The sequence below is a fragment of the Coenobita brevimanus genome, chromosome 51 (assembly GCF_032717465.1).
Source record: "Coenobita brevimanus isolate Jiangsu-jjx chromosome 51, ASM3271746v2, whole genome shotgun sequence".
Lineage (NCBI taxonomy): Eukaryota > Metazoa > Arthropoda > Malacostraca > Decapoda > Coenobitidae > Coenobita > Coenobita brevimanus.
In genome coordinates, this window is record NC_137004.1 from 26261760 (window position 1) to 26280336 (window position 18577).

The following is an 18577-nucleotide window of genomic DNA, read 5'->3' on the forward strand; positions in this document are numbered from 1 at the left end:
AGTTTCCATTTACTCATCATTCAAGCCCCCGGAATCCTGGCTCTATGTGATATGCCAGAAACATTCAGCACATTCTGTAGCTTCACATAAATGTATCCGATAGAGTCAATCCAGACAATGTCATGTTAAAAAAGGGTGCCAAATCCCTGATCATGCACTTCTCACAACATTCATCCTGCCAGCTCGATTTCTTGCCAGTCCCCTAGCCTCACCGACTTCCATACCTCTCTTCCTCAGACACTCATCCACCATTTCCTTCCACCTTCTCCTTGGCCTACCTCGCCTCCGTCCTCTTTCAAATTCGCTCAGATATACCCTTTTCACCACTCTATTGTTAGCCATTCTCTCCACATGACCATACTATCTCAGTACACTCTCTTCCATTCTGATATCCACAGACTTCCTCAATCCACATCTTTCACAAATCACATTATTTCATATCCTATCCATTCTCTGTACTCCACATACATTCCTGAGCAGTTCAATCTCCACTGTTCTCTCACTCTTGGGCAGGTATTGGACCCTCCGAGACTCTCCGAAACTCCTGCCTTGATTTTAGATATGGGAATTTGGAGGACACTGAACCAGGCCAAAAACCATGGTTATATGGTTACCACCCAGCAAAGTAAGTGGTTTCCTTGGAACAGGAACTCACTTGGCTTGCCTCTCAATGTAGAGACCATACGGTATCCAGGCCAAAAACCATGGTTATTTGATCATCACCCAGCACAGTACGTGGTTTCCTGGGAACAGGAACACACTTGGCTTGCCATTCATTGTAGAGACCATATGGCATCCCTACACTGAGTGAGTGGATGATGGGCACCCCCATCTAGCATCAACTAATCAATCTGTAATCAGTTCACTAAAAACTGAACATGGCAAATCATAAAAATGATAACAATGTAGTAGTTACCATATATCATCCTTCAACAAGTACCATACCCCCTTGATAACGACAGGATTTTCATCATCATCATCTGGACCTCTTTTCCCATCCTAGGGCAGGGTGAGGATTTTTTTTTTGGACAATTTCAACTTCAGATGGATTTTTTTTTTTTTTTTCACAGAAGGGATTATTCCCAGACTGGATTATTTATCAATTATTTCCAAGGCAGACACTTGCAGCGTCTTCTTGTCAGCCCACCAGTCACATGTTTTCAGTTCTACCCATTTCCATCTACATATTTCACTCTCATTTTTAAGAAATAACAAAATATTTTTAGTGTATGTAGCTACATCTTTGGAAAACAGTAAAACATTTACTGGTACGTAAATATGCAACAAGTGGTGCCAACCAGTTTTCTCTGTTACTGTATATACTTAGCTAGATGACTGCTTTCAATTCTACTCATGTCCATCTAACTTATGCATCCCACTTTTTGAGTTAATAAACAACAAAATATTGCTTGTGTCTGCTGCTCCTTCTGTGCAAAATAATAAAATGTTTACAAAAGGGAACTATATTTTGTTTCTATTGATTTAAAGAAGACCTTTGACAAAATCCCTACAGAGGTGGTGAAGTGGGCAAGAAGAAAGCTTGGGATCGAGGAGTGGCTGGTTAGGGTGGTTATGGCCATGTATGTAGGTGCTCGCAACTAGGTAAAAGTAAATGGAACTTTGAGTTATGAGTTTTCCGTGAATGTTGGTGAGCGTCAGGGGTCAGTTTTAAGTTCCTCATTGTTTATCATGGTACTTGAAGCCCTCTCACGTGACTTCAGAAATGAACTCCTGTGGAGGATGTATGCTGATGATTTGGTGTTGATTGCAGAGAATGAAAGGGAGGCGGAGGAAAGATTTAGGTATTGGAGAGATGGTATGGGGCACAAGGGCTTAAGAGTAAATGCAGATGAAACAAAAGTGATGATATCTAGGGGTTGGTGGCGGTACTGTCAAAGAAGAGGGAGACTGCCCATGTGCAATTTGCCACTAAGAGGGTGGGAAGTAATTCCATCTTGTGCAGTGTTTGGGATGAGTGGGTGCATGAGAGATGTAGCGGTATTAGGGGTAGACTGTGAGATAATGCTGATTTTATGTGTGCGGTGTGTTGGGGAGAGCGGGTGGAGATTGTCAGGCATGAAAGGATTGAACTTGCTGGTGAGTCTCTTCAGTGTGTGGAAGGGTTTTGTTATTTGGGAGACATGTTATGTGCTGGAGGTGGGGCTGGAAATAGTTGTGCTTAGGGTGTGGAGTGATTGGAAGAAGTTCAGATAGCTGTTGCTTCTCCGACATTGAGAGGGCTCTCCCTGCATGGTAAAGGATCTTTGTATGCACCATGTGTTAGGAGTGTAATGCTGTATGGTAGTAAGAACTGGGCAGTAAAGGAAGAGGATATTCGCAGGCTCAAATGTACGGATATGACAATGATTAGGTGGATGTTCAGTGTGTCCCTGAGTGCAAGGTCCAGGGGGGAGGGGGCTAGGTTTACAATGGAAGCGTTTAGAGATAGGATGTGACTGGAGTGCATTGGTGTTGTGATGAGGAAAGGTAGATTCAGGTGGTTTGGGCATGTGGAGAGGACGGGGTAAGATAATTAGGTGCAGAAAGTAAGAAACATTAATATTAGGGGTGGCGTTGCGAGGGGCAGACCAAAAAAGACCTGGGACGAGGTCATTAAGTGTGACCTCAGGGTTAAGGGACGGAACAGGGAGGCTGCCAGAGATCGAACAGCATGAAAAGCCACCGTTAGGTGACTAAGGCTGACGCATGCAAACATGTTGGAGCCTTCAAAAACAAAACAAAAACAAAATATGCAGCACATGTGGCAGCCTGTCATCTTTGTTTATGGTACATAGCTATAGTCAAACCAGAATACGATGAGCTCTGAGGTGTGGCAGGTAAAAAAGGATATACGCCAAACATTTAAACCTTCAACTTTACATTGTCGAATGTTAAGATATTAACAACTTTATATTAGCTTGAAATACTCCATATAAAATATATTTAAAAAAAAAAAATCATAGTACTGTAATGCTTTATTTTCTTTATAAGAATATAAAAAATGACTCTATACATGTGAAAACGTCGTTTAGACCAGGCTGCCACGTTTCCGGTGACCCACATGTAGGTCAGTCACGGCCACTCACCTACCACCCACCATAGCTTGTATTTTTATACTATAACAGCCGATAATAGCCTTAATGGAACCAAAAAGACTAAACATAACAAAAGTACGGTAGCATATTTTTGGCTGAGTTATCCCATTCAAAATATTATAAAAAACGTTGGATACCGGGTGGTTTTGTTATGGTATAGATGTGGCAGCGTTGTACTTAAGCCCCCTCTCCACCCCAGAGCTCATCATAATATTCTGGTTTTACTATAGTCGATTGCTCTCAGTTCTACTATTTCCAACTAACTTAGCCATCTCACTCTCACTAATAATAAAAAAATATTTTAGTTGTTTGTTGTTCTGTCTTGTACCGTTTATAAAGTCTCCAAGATGCTTGCTTGCACTGACATTGGTCGCCTAATGGCGGCTCTCCACACTGCTTGATCTCTGACAGCCTCCCTATTCACTCTCTTATCCCTGAGGTTACAGTCTATGACCTCGTGCCAGGCCCTCTTCAGTTTGCATCTCACAACCATACCCCCGATGTTCACACTTGTCACTTTCCCCACCCAACTGTCATCCTTCATCCTTTCCATATGCCCAAACCTTCTCAATCTATCCCTCCTCATCACAACACCAATACACTTCAGTCCCATTCTTTTTTCAGCTCTTCAATTGTAAACCTAATCCCCCAGTGTCTCACATGCAAAGACGCACTACACATCCACATAATCACTGTCATTTCTGTACATCTGCGCCTATGAATATCCTCTTCTTTTACTGTCCAGGTCTCACTACCATACAGCATTACACTCATAACACATGGCACTACAAAGATCCCTTGGACAGAGGGAAAGCCCTCTCAATGTCAAGAGACTGATCAGCTCCCTTAACTTCCTCTAACCACTCTTTACCCTAGCCTCACATCCAGAACATAACATGTCCCCAGAATAACAAAACTCTTCCACACACTCAAGACACTCACTAGTAAGTTCAGTCCTTTCACACCTGACAAACATGCTCTCCCCGACTCACTACACACACGAAATTAGTATTATCTTGCAGTCTACCTCCAATACAAGTAAATACCATATGCACCCACTTAAATACTGCACAAGATGGAGTTACCTCCCACAACCTTGTGGCAAACAGCACACGGCCACTCTCCCTCTGATTTGACAGTACTGACACCAGCCCTAGATATCATCACTTCTGTTTTATCCACATTTCCTCTCAAACCCTTGTACCCCAATCTCTTTCTCTCCATTTCTTAAATCATTCTTCTGCCCCCCCTTTCATTTTCTGCAATCAACACTAAGTTACCAACATACAACATCTCCCATGGGAGTCTATTCTGAAGTCATATGAGTGTTTCAGGCACAATGACAAACAATAAAGGCTCAACCCTGACTTCTGATGCATACCAACTTCAAGGAGAGCTCATCACTCAAATCTCCATTCACTCTAACCTAGGTGTGAGCACCCACATACAGTACATAGCCATAATTACTTTGACCAGCCACTCCTCGGGCCCAAACTTTCTCGTTTCCCACCTCGCCACCTCCGTAGGGAGGTTAGATATAGCTTAATACTTTACATTTAAATGGTCTTTCCTAAGCTGAATAAAACTGTCTGGAGGTCACAGGAATAAGCCACAAAACGGAGGAATGATCATCCAGACCCTCCAGCTGTCCCCCAACCTTAGGGGGTATCCTTGGTGATGACTCAGACCAGCCAAGGAAATACTTCAGGTGGGTGGCAGTTTTTCTTTTTTTCATTCTTTCTTTATTTTTTATTGGCTTTCGTGGTCAAGAGCACCCTCCCTATCCCAAATGAAGCCATGTTATATTGACCTCATTATACGGTAAGTTGTTAGGTAAGAGATTTTCACTTGACACAACCCTATCATGTTGCGAGCCGTGACTAGATTCATGGGTTACAGGAAACCACTACACTTATCAGCCTCCCTATCCTCAAAGAACCCATGTTATATCAACCTCACTTTACAATAAATCATTGTGATGCATTTTCACTTGACACAACCCTCTCAAACTGGAATTCATGACTGTAATTTCTTGGCTTACAGGAAACCACTAGGCTTGTCACTCAGTGTACAGCCACCTGAGGTGGAATGAAGAGTAATAAAAATTAAAAGGAAGGATGGGAGAAGTAAGAAGAGAGGAGGAGTCAGAAAAAGAATGTGAGAGAAAAAAGCATGTTCTGCCATCATGGTAACTGGATGCTGACTGAGCAATGGTGGGTGAGAGGACGGGTTGTACCTAATTCTACCACCAAATGCCAATCCCTTATGGGGAAATTCCAGGGATTCTGGTTTCCCATAAACCTGTTTTATTTTTGTAATTACCATCACAAAGATAGCTCAAAGTCTGCCTAGTAGCAGTAATCATAGTAGCTACAAGTTCATCCTGAACATAACCCAGTGGACTGCAGCCTGAAGTTGCTGCTCGCATCCTGTACTCCACTATCCTCCTTTCAGGGGGTTATAGGAGGGGTGCTGTTGTAACAGGGCAGTGATGCCACATGATCATATCAATGCCTCTGCATGGCATCCCTCTCCAGCACCATCAAGGTAGGTATTGACTAACTAAAGGATCAAATAATTGTTAACCCCGGCAATGTTCCTTTTAAAAGGACCTATTGACAGACTGCGGCGTTCCTTTTAAAGGGACCTAGCAACAGACTGCAGCATTCCTTTTAAAAGGACCTATCAACAGACTGCAGAGCTCCTTTTAAAAGGACCTATCGACAGACTGCGGCGCTCCTTTATTATTCACAATTCTGATTCAAAAGTTGTGCAATATATTCTGTCAAGAGTACTTTGTGTATTCATCCTCCCAAGCTTGGGGTTGCCAGTTCGTCATTCATCCTTCCAAGCTTGGGGTTGCCAGTTCATCATTTTAGCTTCCTGCTGACCACACTGTTCACACAAATGAAACTAGTTTGCTTCCAAAAGTCATGGCGTCAAGAGGTGGTCCGCCACCTTCACCCCAGCCCTCCATCTCGTGTGGTGTGGGCAAGAAAAAAGGTGCTACAGTTCGCAGGGGACAGAAAAGAAAATAAACACCTAGTGAAAGTGATGTTAGTGACTCGAGTGTTAAATATATCCCAAAAGAAAAGGAAAAAAGTACCAAACAAAGCACCACACAAAACACCAAAAATTATGTTGCTTCAACCTGCCTCTACAGAAATACAGGAGCATATAGACATTTACTGAAGTGTTAATAGGTATGCAGAAAGGTTTAGCTTTCTTGTGCATGTATTGTTTTTATTTTTTGTGTATTAATATGAAAATTATTGAATTGAAAATGGGTGACTTTTGGGTAGATTGCCGTACCAGGGACATCACTTTTGCCACCTTAAATGCAGTCAAGGGGTTAAAATCATGGTTTAGCAAGTTTGCTTGATTTGACAAAGAAGTTTCTGACATTACAATTCATGAAAATCTTTACGACAAAATTCTGCTGTCTTTTGGGCCAAGGCAAATGTTTGGTGATGAATACTGAAATTTAGTATGGACATAAAAGTGACACCTTTTTTCTCAATCACTAATGACCCCACAGCAGTTGCTTACATGTGGTCAACATTTTCTACTCAGTCAGACAGACCGGGATTAAGCAACATTTAATGTGAAATACTGGAAATCACTTCACTAAAATGTAACTGAGACAGTATGCAACTCTTCTAATAAAAAATGACCACCGTTAAGTTTTCCCATGACCTTTGTCATTTAAGGGAGAACTTAAGAAACCCTCTCTGCAAATGTTAATTACAGCTAAAAGCTCATGTTTATTAATACTATACTACATGGTACTCACCTTCCTTCTAATCCTTATCAGTTCAACAAGATTTTGTTCATATTTAATGCTTTCTATGAAATCACATTTCTTTTTGGAGCACCTAACCAGACGGTACTGGAGATCCCTCCTTTTCTGTATCAACTTTCTGTGGAAGACACAAGACAAATTTGTCAATACAGTACACTGCAATGGATCTCAATGAGATTACCACATGGCTTTTTAGCATAAATGCTACAACAATGCTACACTGCAGCGAAAAAAAAAAAAAAAAGCTCAATAATAAGTATATAACCCATTAACCTTATTCATAAACTTTCAAGAAAAACAAAGTTTATACAAAAGTAAAAAAAAATAATGAGGCCTACTGTGACAAACTACAAGGTTCTTAAAATATACAGCATCTCAACCACACTGTGCAGAAACTATACTCTGTTTGATCAACCTGTGCAGCTGAGATGTATGGGGCAAGCAGGTTGTGTTTGAATCGCGGCTGATGATTGGCCGCCGATGATTTATATTTACACCTCATCTTATTTTAACACATATATATTTATATTTTTTTAATTGCCTTCACTACAAGGAGCCACATTAAATATGGAACAATTTCCGAAGCTGAAGAGGTCAAAATTGGCTTTAAAAGCTTACTGGTACAATGACAGGGACCAAAAAAAAAACTCTCGTAATTCGAAATTTCGTATCTCAGAACGATTTTCCCCATTGAAATGTACATATAAATGAGGGGATGCGTCCCAGGACCCCCTCAGACCCCCACCTAAACTTTACCTCCCCTATTAAGAAGCAATACCTGTATACAATTGTAGAGAAGGAGGTGGCAATATTCTTGTACCTCTCCTTTTTCTTCGTCACAGTCCCAGTGGTGGAAACAACAAGGCCTAAAGCACGCCCAATCTCCGAGACACTCTGCCCTTCCTCATGGGGTCTTATAATTTCCAATTTCCTTTCCAGAATTAGAGTACGGTGCTGCTGCTTCTTTGCAGCGGGCTCCCCCAATGCTGGAAATGATGCAGGGCGCTTGGGAGGCATGGCAAAACAATACGAAAAGGTGAAGGGCTGCAAAAATATCCTCGCGTACAGGGAGGTGGTGAGGAGAGGAGGAACGTGGACTCATCTGAGAAGCGCGTGAAATTTTTTTTACCAGAGAGGGGTTAGTTCGTTCTCTCTCAGCAAGTGAGTGCGGCGCAATGCACCGCGCCCATTTTGAATTTTTCATACAGTATTCCATTAACCCCTTCATAATTGCAGGCCTTGAACAACACTTCACTGTTTCGGTGTCAATGACGTTGAGATAGGGCATTATAAAAAAAACTGCGAACAATTACGGGAAGGGAACGAAGGTCACTGGTGTGTGTACAGTACATGACCCTACTCTACCATCCCATCAGTCAGGCGGTCTCTTCACTCCAGACGTATTTGCCAATGTTTACATGCTTATGTTACATGCGCCCTAATTTTGATTAAGTTTCAGCAAGAGAACATAAGTTACCACCCTCAAAATAGTCAGAAAAATATAGAAGACAAACTAGAGGAATATGAACTGAATTGGTAAGGTCTTTAGGCTGTATGCTTACACAAAAGATTATGGGTTTTACAATTTTAAGAGACGATATGGAACAAAAATGTTTGCTAATCAGAAAAAATTACTCTATCATCCCACATGTTCTCGTAGGTTAGCATTCAGTTCCACATTCTTCGTTCGGTATCACGCTTCCCAATATATTTCGGACCGACTGAGTACAGTTATTTCTGCTCCTTAGAGTTAGTGTACATTTACTGCTCATTCTTTTGTTTGTTCTTATGTGTATGTGTGAAAGAGAGAGGATTGATACAAACAATAATGTATTCCATTATTGCTTTCATAGCTGCTGGCCCTGAACAACGTCTTACTGTACTGGTGTCAGTGATGATAAGTTAGAGTGAGCTATAAAAAACTGCGAGCAATTATGGGAAGGGAACGAGGGTCACTGGTGTGTTTACACGACCCTACTCTACCACCTCAAGCAGTCTGGCATTCACAGTTCGCTTCGTCCCAGATGTTTTCGCCGATGTTTACTTGCTGATGTAACATGCATCCTAATTTTATTAATTCTTACACGAATCATGGCAAATCACTTTTTTTTTTTTTTTTTCTTCTTTTTTTTTTTTTTTTTTTTTTGGGGGGGGGGGGGCCAGGTGTGCCAGACGAGTCTTTTCACACATGTAAGAATAAGAAATTGATTTTAGAACTTTGAAAAAAATGGTCCCAAGGCTGACCACAGGAGCACGCAAATATCTGAACCCACAGCCATTGAAGGGGCTAAACATATGTTTTACTTTAAGCAGTAAAAGTGCCTTACCAAATAAGTTCTTCCTGATAGTCTGTTATATTTTTCAGATTATTTCTGGGTTGGTAAATGTAGTAAACGTTTCTTATTAAATCTGTTTCCCCGTCATTTTTAGCTGTTCTGGTGTGACAACCATTGTTTATTTCATTAACATAATGGCAGAAAGGACTGTTCTTCCCTAAGTGTTTAACTAAACCTGGCCTATCCAAGCTTACCTGTACCTAATAATTTTAACCTAACTCAACCTCCAGTTGGGAAGTTGGGAAACGATATCCGCCTCTGAGCACGCTGAGTTTCTTCCACTGCGCTGGAAATGATTATAGGAGAAAGTGACAATAATAACATGGAGAAAATTTTTCAGCAAGAAAAAGTAATTTGCCAAACTGAAAGTTGTCAGAAAATTACAGAAACAAGCTGGAGGATTATGAATTGAATTGGTAAGGTCTTTCTGCTGCTTCAAGTGTACAATGAAAGATACAAGTATCTTCCCAAAGTCTGACGAACATAGCGTGGAAAAATTGAACTATTTGAAACATGCACTAGTAGAAACAGGGTTTTCACTGTATTTCGCCTGGTGTAAATTTTCTTCAGACTGAACTGAGAAGATAGTTGTGTCTTTCACTGTACATTTACCGGTAAATAAATCAATCAAACAGTACGTGTGTTTTGTTTCCGCCAGATTAATCGTGATTTCAGACTATTCAGGCACTTCTTCACATCATATAATCTGGATAATCAGGCTATCTCTACATTTCCTTTCGTATCGAGTATCGATTTTCGTATCATCGACAGATACTTTCGTACTGTAGAATTTGTCCTATATTAATCGATTTCGTACCATCGAAAATTCATACTTCGGGTTTTCATATTTTGAGGACTCACTGTACATATTTTTTATGCAAGAGAGAAGGAACCAAAGGCCAGGAGCCCACAAACCGTTCCAAGAAAAAAAAAAAAAACAATCCAAAAGAGAGCCAAATTCAAGATCAGTTCATTTCGAGATGCCTGGACACACTGTGTTTCAAAGACCGGAGATCATACGAAGTTGGAAATACAGACAGAAGAAGACAGTCCCAGAGTTGACCTGTTGCGTAAAAGAAGGGCAGGGAGTAACGGTTAACTCTTCCATTAGAGAGCTGGACAGAGAAGGAATGAGAGTTTGCTGCTAGACGGGTGCTATGCACCCATTGTAGAGATGGAGGGATGCAAGCAGACAGTTCAGAGGAGCATTGAACATTGAAGTAGCGACAGAAAAGAGATAAAGATGCAACCGTGCGGCAAAGAGACAGAGGTTGAAGGGAGTCAGTAAGAAGAGAAGAGTTGACGAGATGACAAGCCTTTGACTCCACCCTATTGAGAGGAGCTGTATGTGGGGAGCCTCCCCACACGAGAGTTGTACTCTAAACAGGGGCAAATAAAACTTGTGTATAAAGTCAACAACTGTGCAGGGGTAAAGCAGGTACGGAGTCGGCTTAGCACACCTAATCTCGTGGAAGCAGATTTGACAAGAGATGCAATATGATCTTTCCAAGATAAGTCCCGAGTGAATGAAACCCCAAGCATGTTCAAGGATGATGCAGGATTGCGCTGGATATTGTTAAACATTAGGGAGTACGCCTGTGGAAGACTGTGTTGGGTTGATAGGTGTAAAAACAGTTTTTGATACATTAAAGACAAGAATATTTTTACCCCAGTCAAAGATACGAGCCAAGTCAGACATTAGGTATGCCATAGCCTCATCCCTTGTTTGTTGAAGTAACTGCTAAGATGGACGTTGCAGGAACCAAATGGAAAGGTGAAGGGTGGAATCATCAGCGTATGAGTGGATGGGGTTAGATATACAGCTTGGAAGATCACTGATGAATAAAAGGTAGAGAGTTGGTGACAGGACAGAGCCCTGAGGAACACCACTACTGATAAATCTAGGAGAAGAACGATGGCCATCTACAACAGCAGCTATAGAACAACCAGAAAGGAAGCTACAGATGAAGACACAGATAGAAGAATAGAAACCGTAAGAGGGCAGTTTGGAAATTAAGATTTATGCCAGACTCGATCAAAAGCCTTTGAGATATCAAGTGCAATGGCAAAGCTTTCGCCAAAGTCCTGAAAGGAGGATGACGAGGAGTCTGAAAGGCAAGTGAGAAGATCGCCAGTGGAGCGTCCCTGACAGAACCCATACTGACGATCAGAAAGAAGGTTGTGATAGGAAAGATGCTTTAAAATTTTTCTATCAAGAATTAACTTGAAAACTTTTGAGACACAGGATGTTAAAGCAATTGGACAATAGTTAGAGGGTTGGCAATGGTCACCCTTCTTTGGGACTGGCTGAATGAAAGCAAACTTCCAGCAAGAAGGAAAGGTACAAGTTGACAGACAAAGGCAAAAGAGTTTACCAGGGCAGGGTGTACGACTGAAGCATAGTTTTTGAGGACAACACGAGGGACTCCATCAGGCCTATATGCCTTGTTAGTACTAAGGCCAGTGATGGCAGAAAATACAACAGCTGAAGAAATTTTAACGTCAGCCATGAGGAAGTCAGAGGGGGTATGTGATGAAGGAACAGCACCAGAATTGTCTAAGGTGGAACTGGAGGAGAAAGCCTGAGCAATGAGGTCTGCTTTATCAGTAGAAGAAATAGTTACAGAGCCATCAGAATATAAAAGAGGAGGGAAGGATTCTGAGGTACAGTTGTTAGAAAGGTTTTTGGCAAGGTGCCAGAAGGAGCAGGAAGAATTCGAGTTGGAGAATTGAGAGCATTTAGTACGGATAAAATTATTTTTAGCAGAACGAAGAACAGACTTAGCACGATTCCGGGCAAAAACATAAAAAAGGTCAGCAACATACACTCTCCTACATCTCCTGAGGCTTTCAACATTTCAGCAGTCAACCCAGACACACCTTCTGCCTTCCTCACCAGCAAACTACCTATTGCCCTGCTCACAGTAGCAGCATCAATCAAAGGCAAAAGGGCCAAACACTGGATCTGGACCTGGAGTGGTGGCGTCTTCATCATGGGTCAACACCCCAGAGGCTGTCAAAGAGAAGAGGAGGACAGCATAGGGGCCAAACCACCACATACCCCCCTGGCCTCTCACGGGGTCTGAGAACCTGAGAGTGGCTTCGGTCGCCCAGGCAAGTACCATGCCTCTCAGCACAACACATACAACAACACCGTTTTTTCTACACCGAGAAATGACTCCCCGATGGTCATTTCCCGACCACTTCTTTTAGCTGGGGACATTGAGGGCAATCCAGGACCCACCAACAAATACACATGTCCAACATGCTCAAAACCTATCACATCGAGCCGACAGACAAAGGGTTCAGTTCAATGCAATTCCTGCAAGTACTGGACCCATTACACCTGCACAACACTTGCATCCAGAAAACACTACACAAACACCTGGACCTGCTCCCCATGCTCCTTCCCCTCACCCACTAACACCCCCCACCAACCCTACTCCTACTTCCGCCACACCACCTCATGTTAATATGACGAATTTGGGTACAGTAAATATTTCCTTTACTGCCATTTCCAATTTTTGATGATTTTTTTGTTCCATCTGATAGTTTTTTTTAGCTCATTTGAGTGTTTTGAGGCCCCATTTGTGCAAATGAATAATAACCAAAATATGACTTCTGACTATCTGATCGGAAATATTAGTAATAGAGGAAGGGACTAGCCTAATCTAAGTGTTTAACTAAACCCAACCTACCCAAGCTTAACTGTACCTAATAATATAATCTACCCTAACCTAACCCTGCATCCAGTTGGGAAGTTGGGAAACAAAATCCACCTTTCAGTGTGTTGAACAAGATTCGATAATATTCATTTGCACACAAAAAAACACATACAGGCATACACTATACGACAGCACAAATCCACTGGTCATGGTAAAATTACCTACTAATGAAACGGCAATAAAGGAAATAGATCTCCAAATTTGAAAGAGTTATGGCGAAAAAAAATCATTTATACCCGTCCTCATCTAGTACTGTACATCCATCAACTTTGCGATTCACCAATTTTGCGAGGTAGTTTCAAGTCATGTATTTTTTAACATTTATGAACTTTGTGAGCGATCACACACTTTGCGAGGTCGAGTGGTGGGAGAGTCGTCTTCCCGCACTACTTTGTCACGCGGAGTAGTGACGTCATGGTTCATGCGTGTACTGCGCCTCCTAGTTCAGTGGTCTGCCGCCCCGCCACATTTGTTTGCACCTGTTCCCAACCAAGCTCACTGACCCTCACAATTTCATGGTGCTCCTCGCAGTATCCCAGCAGTGTAACCTTGAACGTGTGTTATCAGGGCACCAACGGGTAAGAAGAACAAGAAAATAAGTTTGGAGACCAAACTGAAAATGATTGAAAGGAAATAAGCAGGTAAAGGTAACTCTGCTATTGGTCGGGAGTTTGGTGTTTTTATGTTTCTTACCTATGATGTTTTCTTATTAATATTACTGTTCAGTACATCAGTTCATGTTTGTTTCATTTATCATCGTAAAATTAAGAGGTAGAGTCGAGAGAAAGAGTGGGAAAAAGTGCTTACCTTGGGGTGATGTCGACCAATATGCCTCTAATTCATATATTTAACTGTTTCAATTTTGCGAATTTTGATTTTGCGAGGGTTTTTGTTAACCATATTCTCACAAAATTGGAGGAAGGACTGTATTTTTACATTTTTTGGCCCTACAGCCTAAACCTTGGCCCAATTAGGCCCAAGTTTAATCAGGTGATCAGGTCAAAGCCCATCATCCCTGCAATTTTAGTCAAAATTGCACCAGTAGTTTCTGCGTAAGTTAACACACAGACAAACAAGAAACCAAGTGAGAATAAAACCTGTCCCCGTGCCCCTCCAGGGCGGGAACAAAGATGAGACTGGTAAGGTCTTTCTGTTACTTAAATTAAACCGTATTTACCTACAACATCTGTACATTAAAAAAAAAAAAAAAAAAAGGCTAGTACTACAACAGGACATGGCAAATTTCTAAATTACTTCCTGTATCATTCTTTTTCTGATAAATTTTTGCAAGTTGCCAATACACCCCCCAGGTAGTGCAATATATTTTTCCGGTAGTTTTTGATGCGATTCGAATGTTTCTGACCTTCATTTTTGTCAAAAATGCCTCATTTCCCCTCTTTTCCAATCATGAACTTTGACTGGACAAGTAGGTGAAATCAAGCATTTTCAAAAAAAAAAAAAAAACTCAAATCACATTAAAAACCACCAGAAAAATATACTGCACCACCAGTTAACATAACGGAACAGATGAAACCTAACCAAACAGACGTAACATAACCTTACTAAACACATTAAACCTAATCCAACATACCTAACCCATCCTAGGGGAATATGTAATGTAACCTCACCAAACACACTAAACCTAACCCAACATACCTAACCTATCCTAAGGGAATGCTTACCCTAAAAATACGACGGTCCAGCACGAGGGTTGTCTGGGTCATACCCGTTTCTTGTTTTTTGCGTACTTTTTGTACCTACCACAATACCACTAACGTCTGTCTTTTCTAAATTTACAGTTTCTGACAGTCTGGGCAATAAACTTCCAAAGGTAATACACCGTGTCTTCTAAGAAACTCAACAGCCTCCTCAAGTTTTGAGTGGAAATGCTTAATCACCCGTAAATGCTGTAATCAATATCACACCCGGGACACACAGCACACCTTTCTTCTTCAGAGGCAATACCGAGAAGGATTTGAATTTTCCATCCACAAGGAATCAAAGCCTGCAGTTCAAACTCATTGGTGGAAAACCATCACATGACCTAAAGTAGGCCTATGAGTGAGTGATACAGACCTACGAGATGCATGTGCAGTCAATGCGAAGAAAAACACATACGAACACACACATTTTTAATATGGACTGGCCGAGTGAAGATCCAAGGTATATATTTTTTGGAATTTTAAATTAAATTCATTATCTCCGAAAATATCAATTTCCGAATGGGGTTATGGGGGTTCATTACGATCCTTAGGGAATATATGTTAATGGTGCTAAAATTCCTGAACTGCGTATTGGCAACTTGTAAAATAATCCCCTTTTTCTGTGTCTGCCCTCCTCTCCTCCTATTTCCCCATCTTTCCCGTCACTTCTTATTGGTTTCCTTTCCTTTACAGGTGGCTTTACATTGAGTGACAAGCCGAATGGTTTCCTGTAAGTCAAGAAACCATTTACAATGCAAGGTGGTAACCATATGACCAAACCATACGTGTTAACAAGGGTCAATTTTTACACGTTGCCCTCATCCTATTTTTTCATCCAACCTGTTTCCTGTTGTTTTTGGTGTGATTCGATTGATTTCGACCTTCATTTCTATCGCAAGTCGCTAGTTTTTGTTGAACGCCACTAGCGACTTCCGGTGGAAAGGATCGGTCCAAATCAACAAAAATCACACCAAAAACAACAGAAAACACTCAGGTTGGATGCCTGTTATCACGTGAAACGTATTTTTTTGCAGTTCTTCCCCCTCCCCCCAAGAATACTGGGGGACCTGTGGGAAACAGGGGTTTTGGGAGGGGGAAAACGCAAAAGCGAATGATCTCCTACTGGAACTTATCAAAATCAAATGAAAAACACTAAAATCCCTCGGAAAAAAATAATTTTAGGCTTCTTAGAGAGTTTGTGTTTCCTAACTGGGGTGCTTCACCCCCCAGACTCCCCAACCCTGGCCGTGCTTCCTAACTGGGGGGCTTTGCCCCCTAGACCCCCCATGACATTAACCCAACCTCATCTAACCTAACCTAACTGAGTGTAAATAAGAAATAATGCATTTCCCTAGCAGTTTACAGTTCCTCGTCTGCATCTGAAGAGTCGTCTGTAGCTGTAACGGCAACTGGTGACGGGCAACATTGCAACACTTTCTGATCCTTACTTATGTGACTTTTTCCTTGATTTGGATACTTTGTTCCTGTTGCAGGTAAAATACGATGCGATTGCACAAAGGCTACAGTTTTATCTTCTTGCAGGTTTTTCATTCATTCATTGCCAGACGCCATGTATCCCAAACGGGGTGGTCAAGGGCTTAGAGTTAATTGTTTTACAGGGAGGGACACTAATCCTCCACCAACCCCACTTGACACTTAGGGAGAACACTGTGAAATAGCAGTGAAGCAATAAATTTTGCAAGCTTCCCAGTCCATGGCTGGAGATGAACTGACTTTCAAATCTTGAGGGCCCTACCGTAGGGTGGGGCATTTGAAATTCTACTTTGTGATTGGCTGATTCATGTGCTACGCATGCGCTTTATCCACCCACACACATAACACGCACCAACGAACACACACAACTGTCCTACCATGGCAGCGAAAATCCCTCTCCCATAGAAAATAATTTCATTCATTCATTCATTGCCAGACGCCATGTATCCCAACAGACAGGGTGGCCAAGGGCTTAGAGTTAGTTGTTTTGCAGGGAGGGGCACTAATCCTCCACCAACCCCACTTGACGTAGGGATGCCAACAGCATCTGGTGTTCCCAGGCGGTCACCCATCCAAGTACTAACCAGACCCAACGTTGCTTAATAATAAGTGTAATAAATTGCATAACTCATCAACTGTTGATTTACGACGGAAGCGTAGAACTGCGTAAAATATAAGGTGAGTTAGCCATTTTTGTTGTCAGTGAGTTGGGTGTAAGTACAAAACAATACCACCTATCTGTCATTGTGATTGGCGGAAGTAAATCGCGTGTAACCCATTTATTTTCAATTTGCGAGAGAAATGTCATAGAAGAAAAGATTCTTAGAATGACCAATTCTACTAGAAAATGTTAACGTAAAGTCGGAAATCGGATGAGGGCAACGTGTAAAATTTGACCAAAAGGGGGTTGGTGGAGGGTTAGTGCCCCTCCCTGTAAAACAAATAACTCAGAGTCAAATGGCCACCCCTTATGTGATTATGGCGTGTGGCAATAGACAGACACTGCACTTTTCTTGAGGCTTCAGGAGACAAGTCACCTCAATGTAAAACCACTAGCTTAGTTTACTACTGCATCAAATTCATTGACCCAACTTACTTTACTTCCTTAGAACTTAATATTCCAATCCTCTCCAACTCCTCAATTTCAGGGACTGTTTCTTCAATGCGTTTCTCAACAAACTCCGCCATAATCCACTTTCTCTAAGGCTCCCACGAACGTAAACTGAATCCCTAAGTGCTCAGCACCCAGACACTCTCACCACCACGTGCTGCTGTGTTTACTCCAGGGCTGCATGCAGACAGTGTTGCCAACTCCTAATTTCAAAACCCGCTAGACTGGACCCCCCAAAACGCTAGATTTGGGCAAAAACTCGCTAGATTTTAAAATTTTGTGTATTATATAAATCATACTAAGAAAACGATAATTCACACGGTTTGAGAAACTAATCAAGAGTTAAATGTTTTATAATTCGATTATAATTAACTTGATTACAGCAAGAAAAAATAATTAAAAAGTACTATTGCTTTGAGAATTCCTCGGACACATTAGTCAGTATAGAGATCTGGCTACAAACATGGTATTCCAATTGTATGGAAAAATTAAACATGTGAAGTACTTACTATCTCGTGCTTAACTTGGTCATCAATGCATTTAAAAAGAGAATACATGTGATTTCCAGACCTCGATAAATGAAGATGTGTTCTTCGAATGCTGAAAACAGCAGTACATCCGTCACAATCTGTAAACTGACTCACCTGGGACAGTAATCGACTCGCTGACGCAGTATGACCGAACTGACAGGAAACGGACGTGAACATGAACCAATAAAAGTGAAATGGAACATAGGAAGTAGTGTAACATACATACATGCTTACGAGTGGGAGGCAGACTGATTACAAGTTCATTAATTTTATTGGTTGAATTTGAGATTGCATGACAAATATATCCTTCCCATTCCTCTAGGAAACAGTCAGACGAGTATGCAATCTCGCTAGATTTCCCGCTAGCCGCTAAATCAATATTTTACCACCTAGATTACAAACAAAACCTCCAGATTTAGCAGGAAAACCGCTAAATTGGCAACACTGCATGTGTAATATCACAAATTTAGTATTCATGTATATGTTTAGAGGTACTGTAATTTCTAAGATAGATAGGGTGTAATCTGAATACTAGTCTATAAGGTTCCTGTCCTAAGTAGTAGTTCATGTGTTAATGATCAATGTAGGGATAACTTTATTTTTATATGTATACGTCTCTGTATCTATGCATACAGTAGGTAGTGAAACTGTAAGTGTTGAGCTATGGGAGTTCATCCATCTGGTAGAGTAACGAATAACAGAGGTGAGTGTAATGCTGGGTTGAATTAGGCTCGACTTCTCGTACCTATTTCACCCAACGTGGAGCGGGGTCCTCTTTCGA

The 18577-nt window shown here is 41.4% G+C and overlaps 1 protein-coding gene across 1 annotated transcript in view; it reads right to left on the bottom strand.

Moving 5' to 3' along the window:
* LOC145400191 (uncharacterized) overlaps positions 1-17398 on the bottom strand; it is a 170019-nt gene extending 152621 nt beyond the window's left edge. The window contains exons 1-2 of the mRNA XM_080272705.1: positions 17252-17398; positions 6889-7015 (exon numbers count right to left, since the gene is read on the bottom strand). Of these exons, the coding sequence (XP_080128831.1) occupies positions 6889-7015; positions 17252-17343 (219 nt within the window). The 5' untranslated portion in view covers positions 17344-17398. The remainder of the gene's footprint in view (positions 1-6888; positions 7016-17251) is intronic.
* Between the last annotated feature and the right edge of the window lie 1179 nt (positions 17399-18577).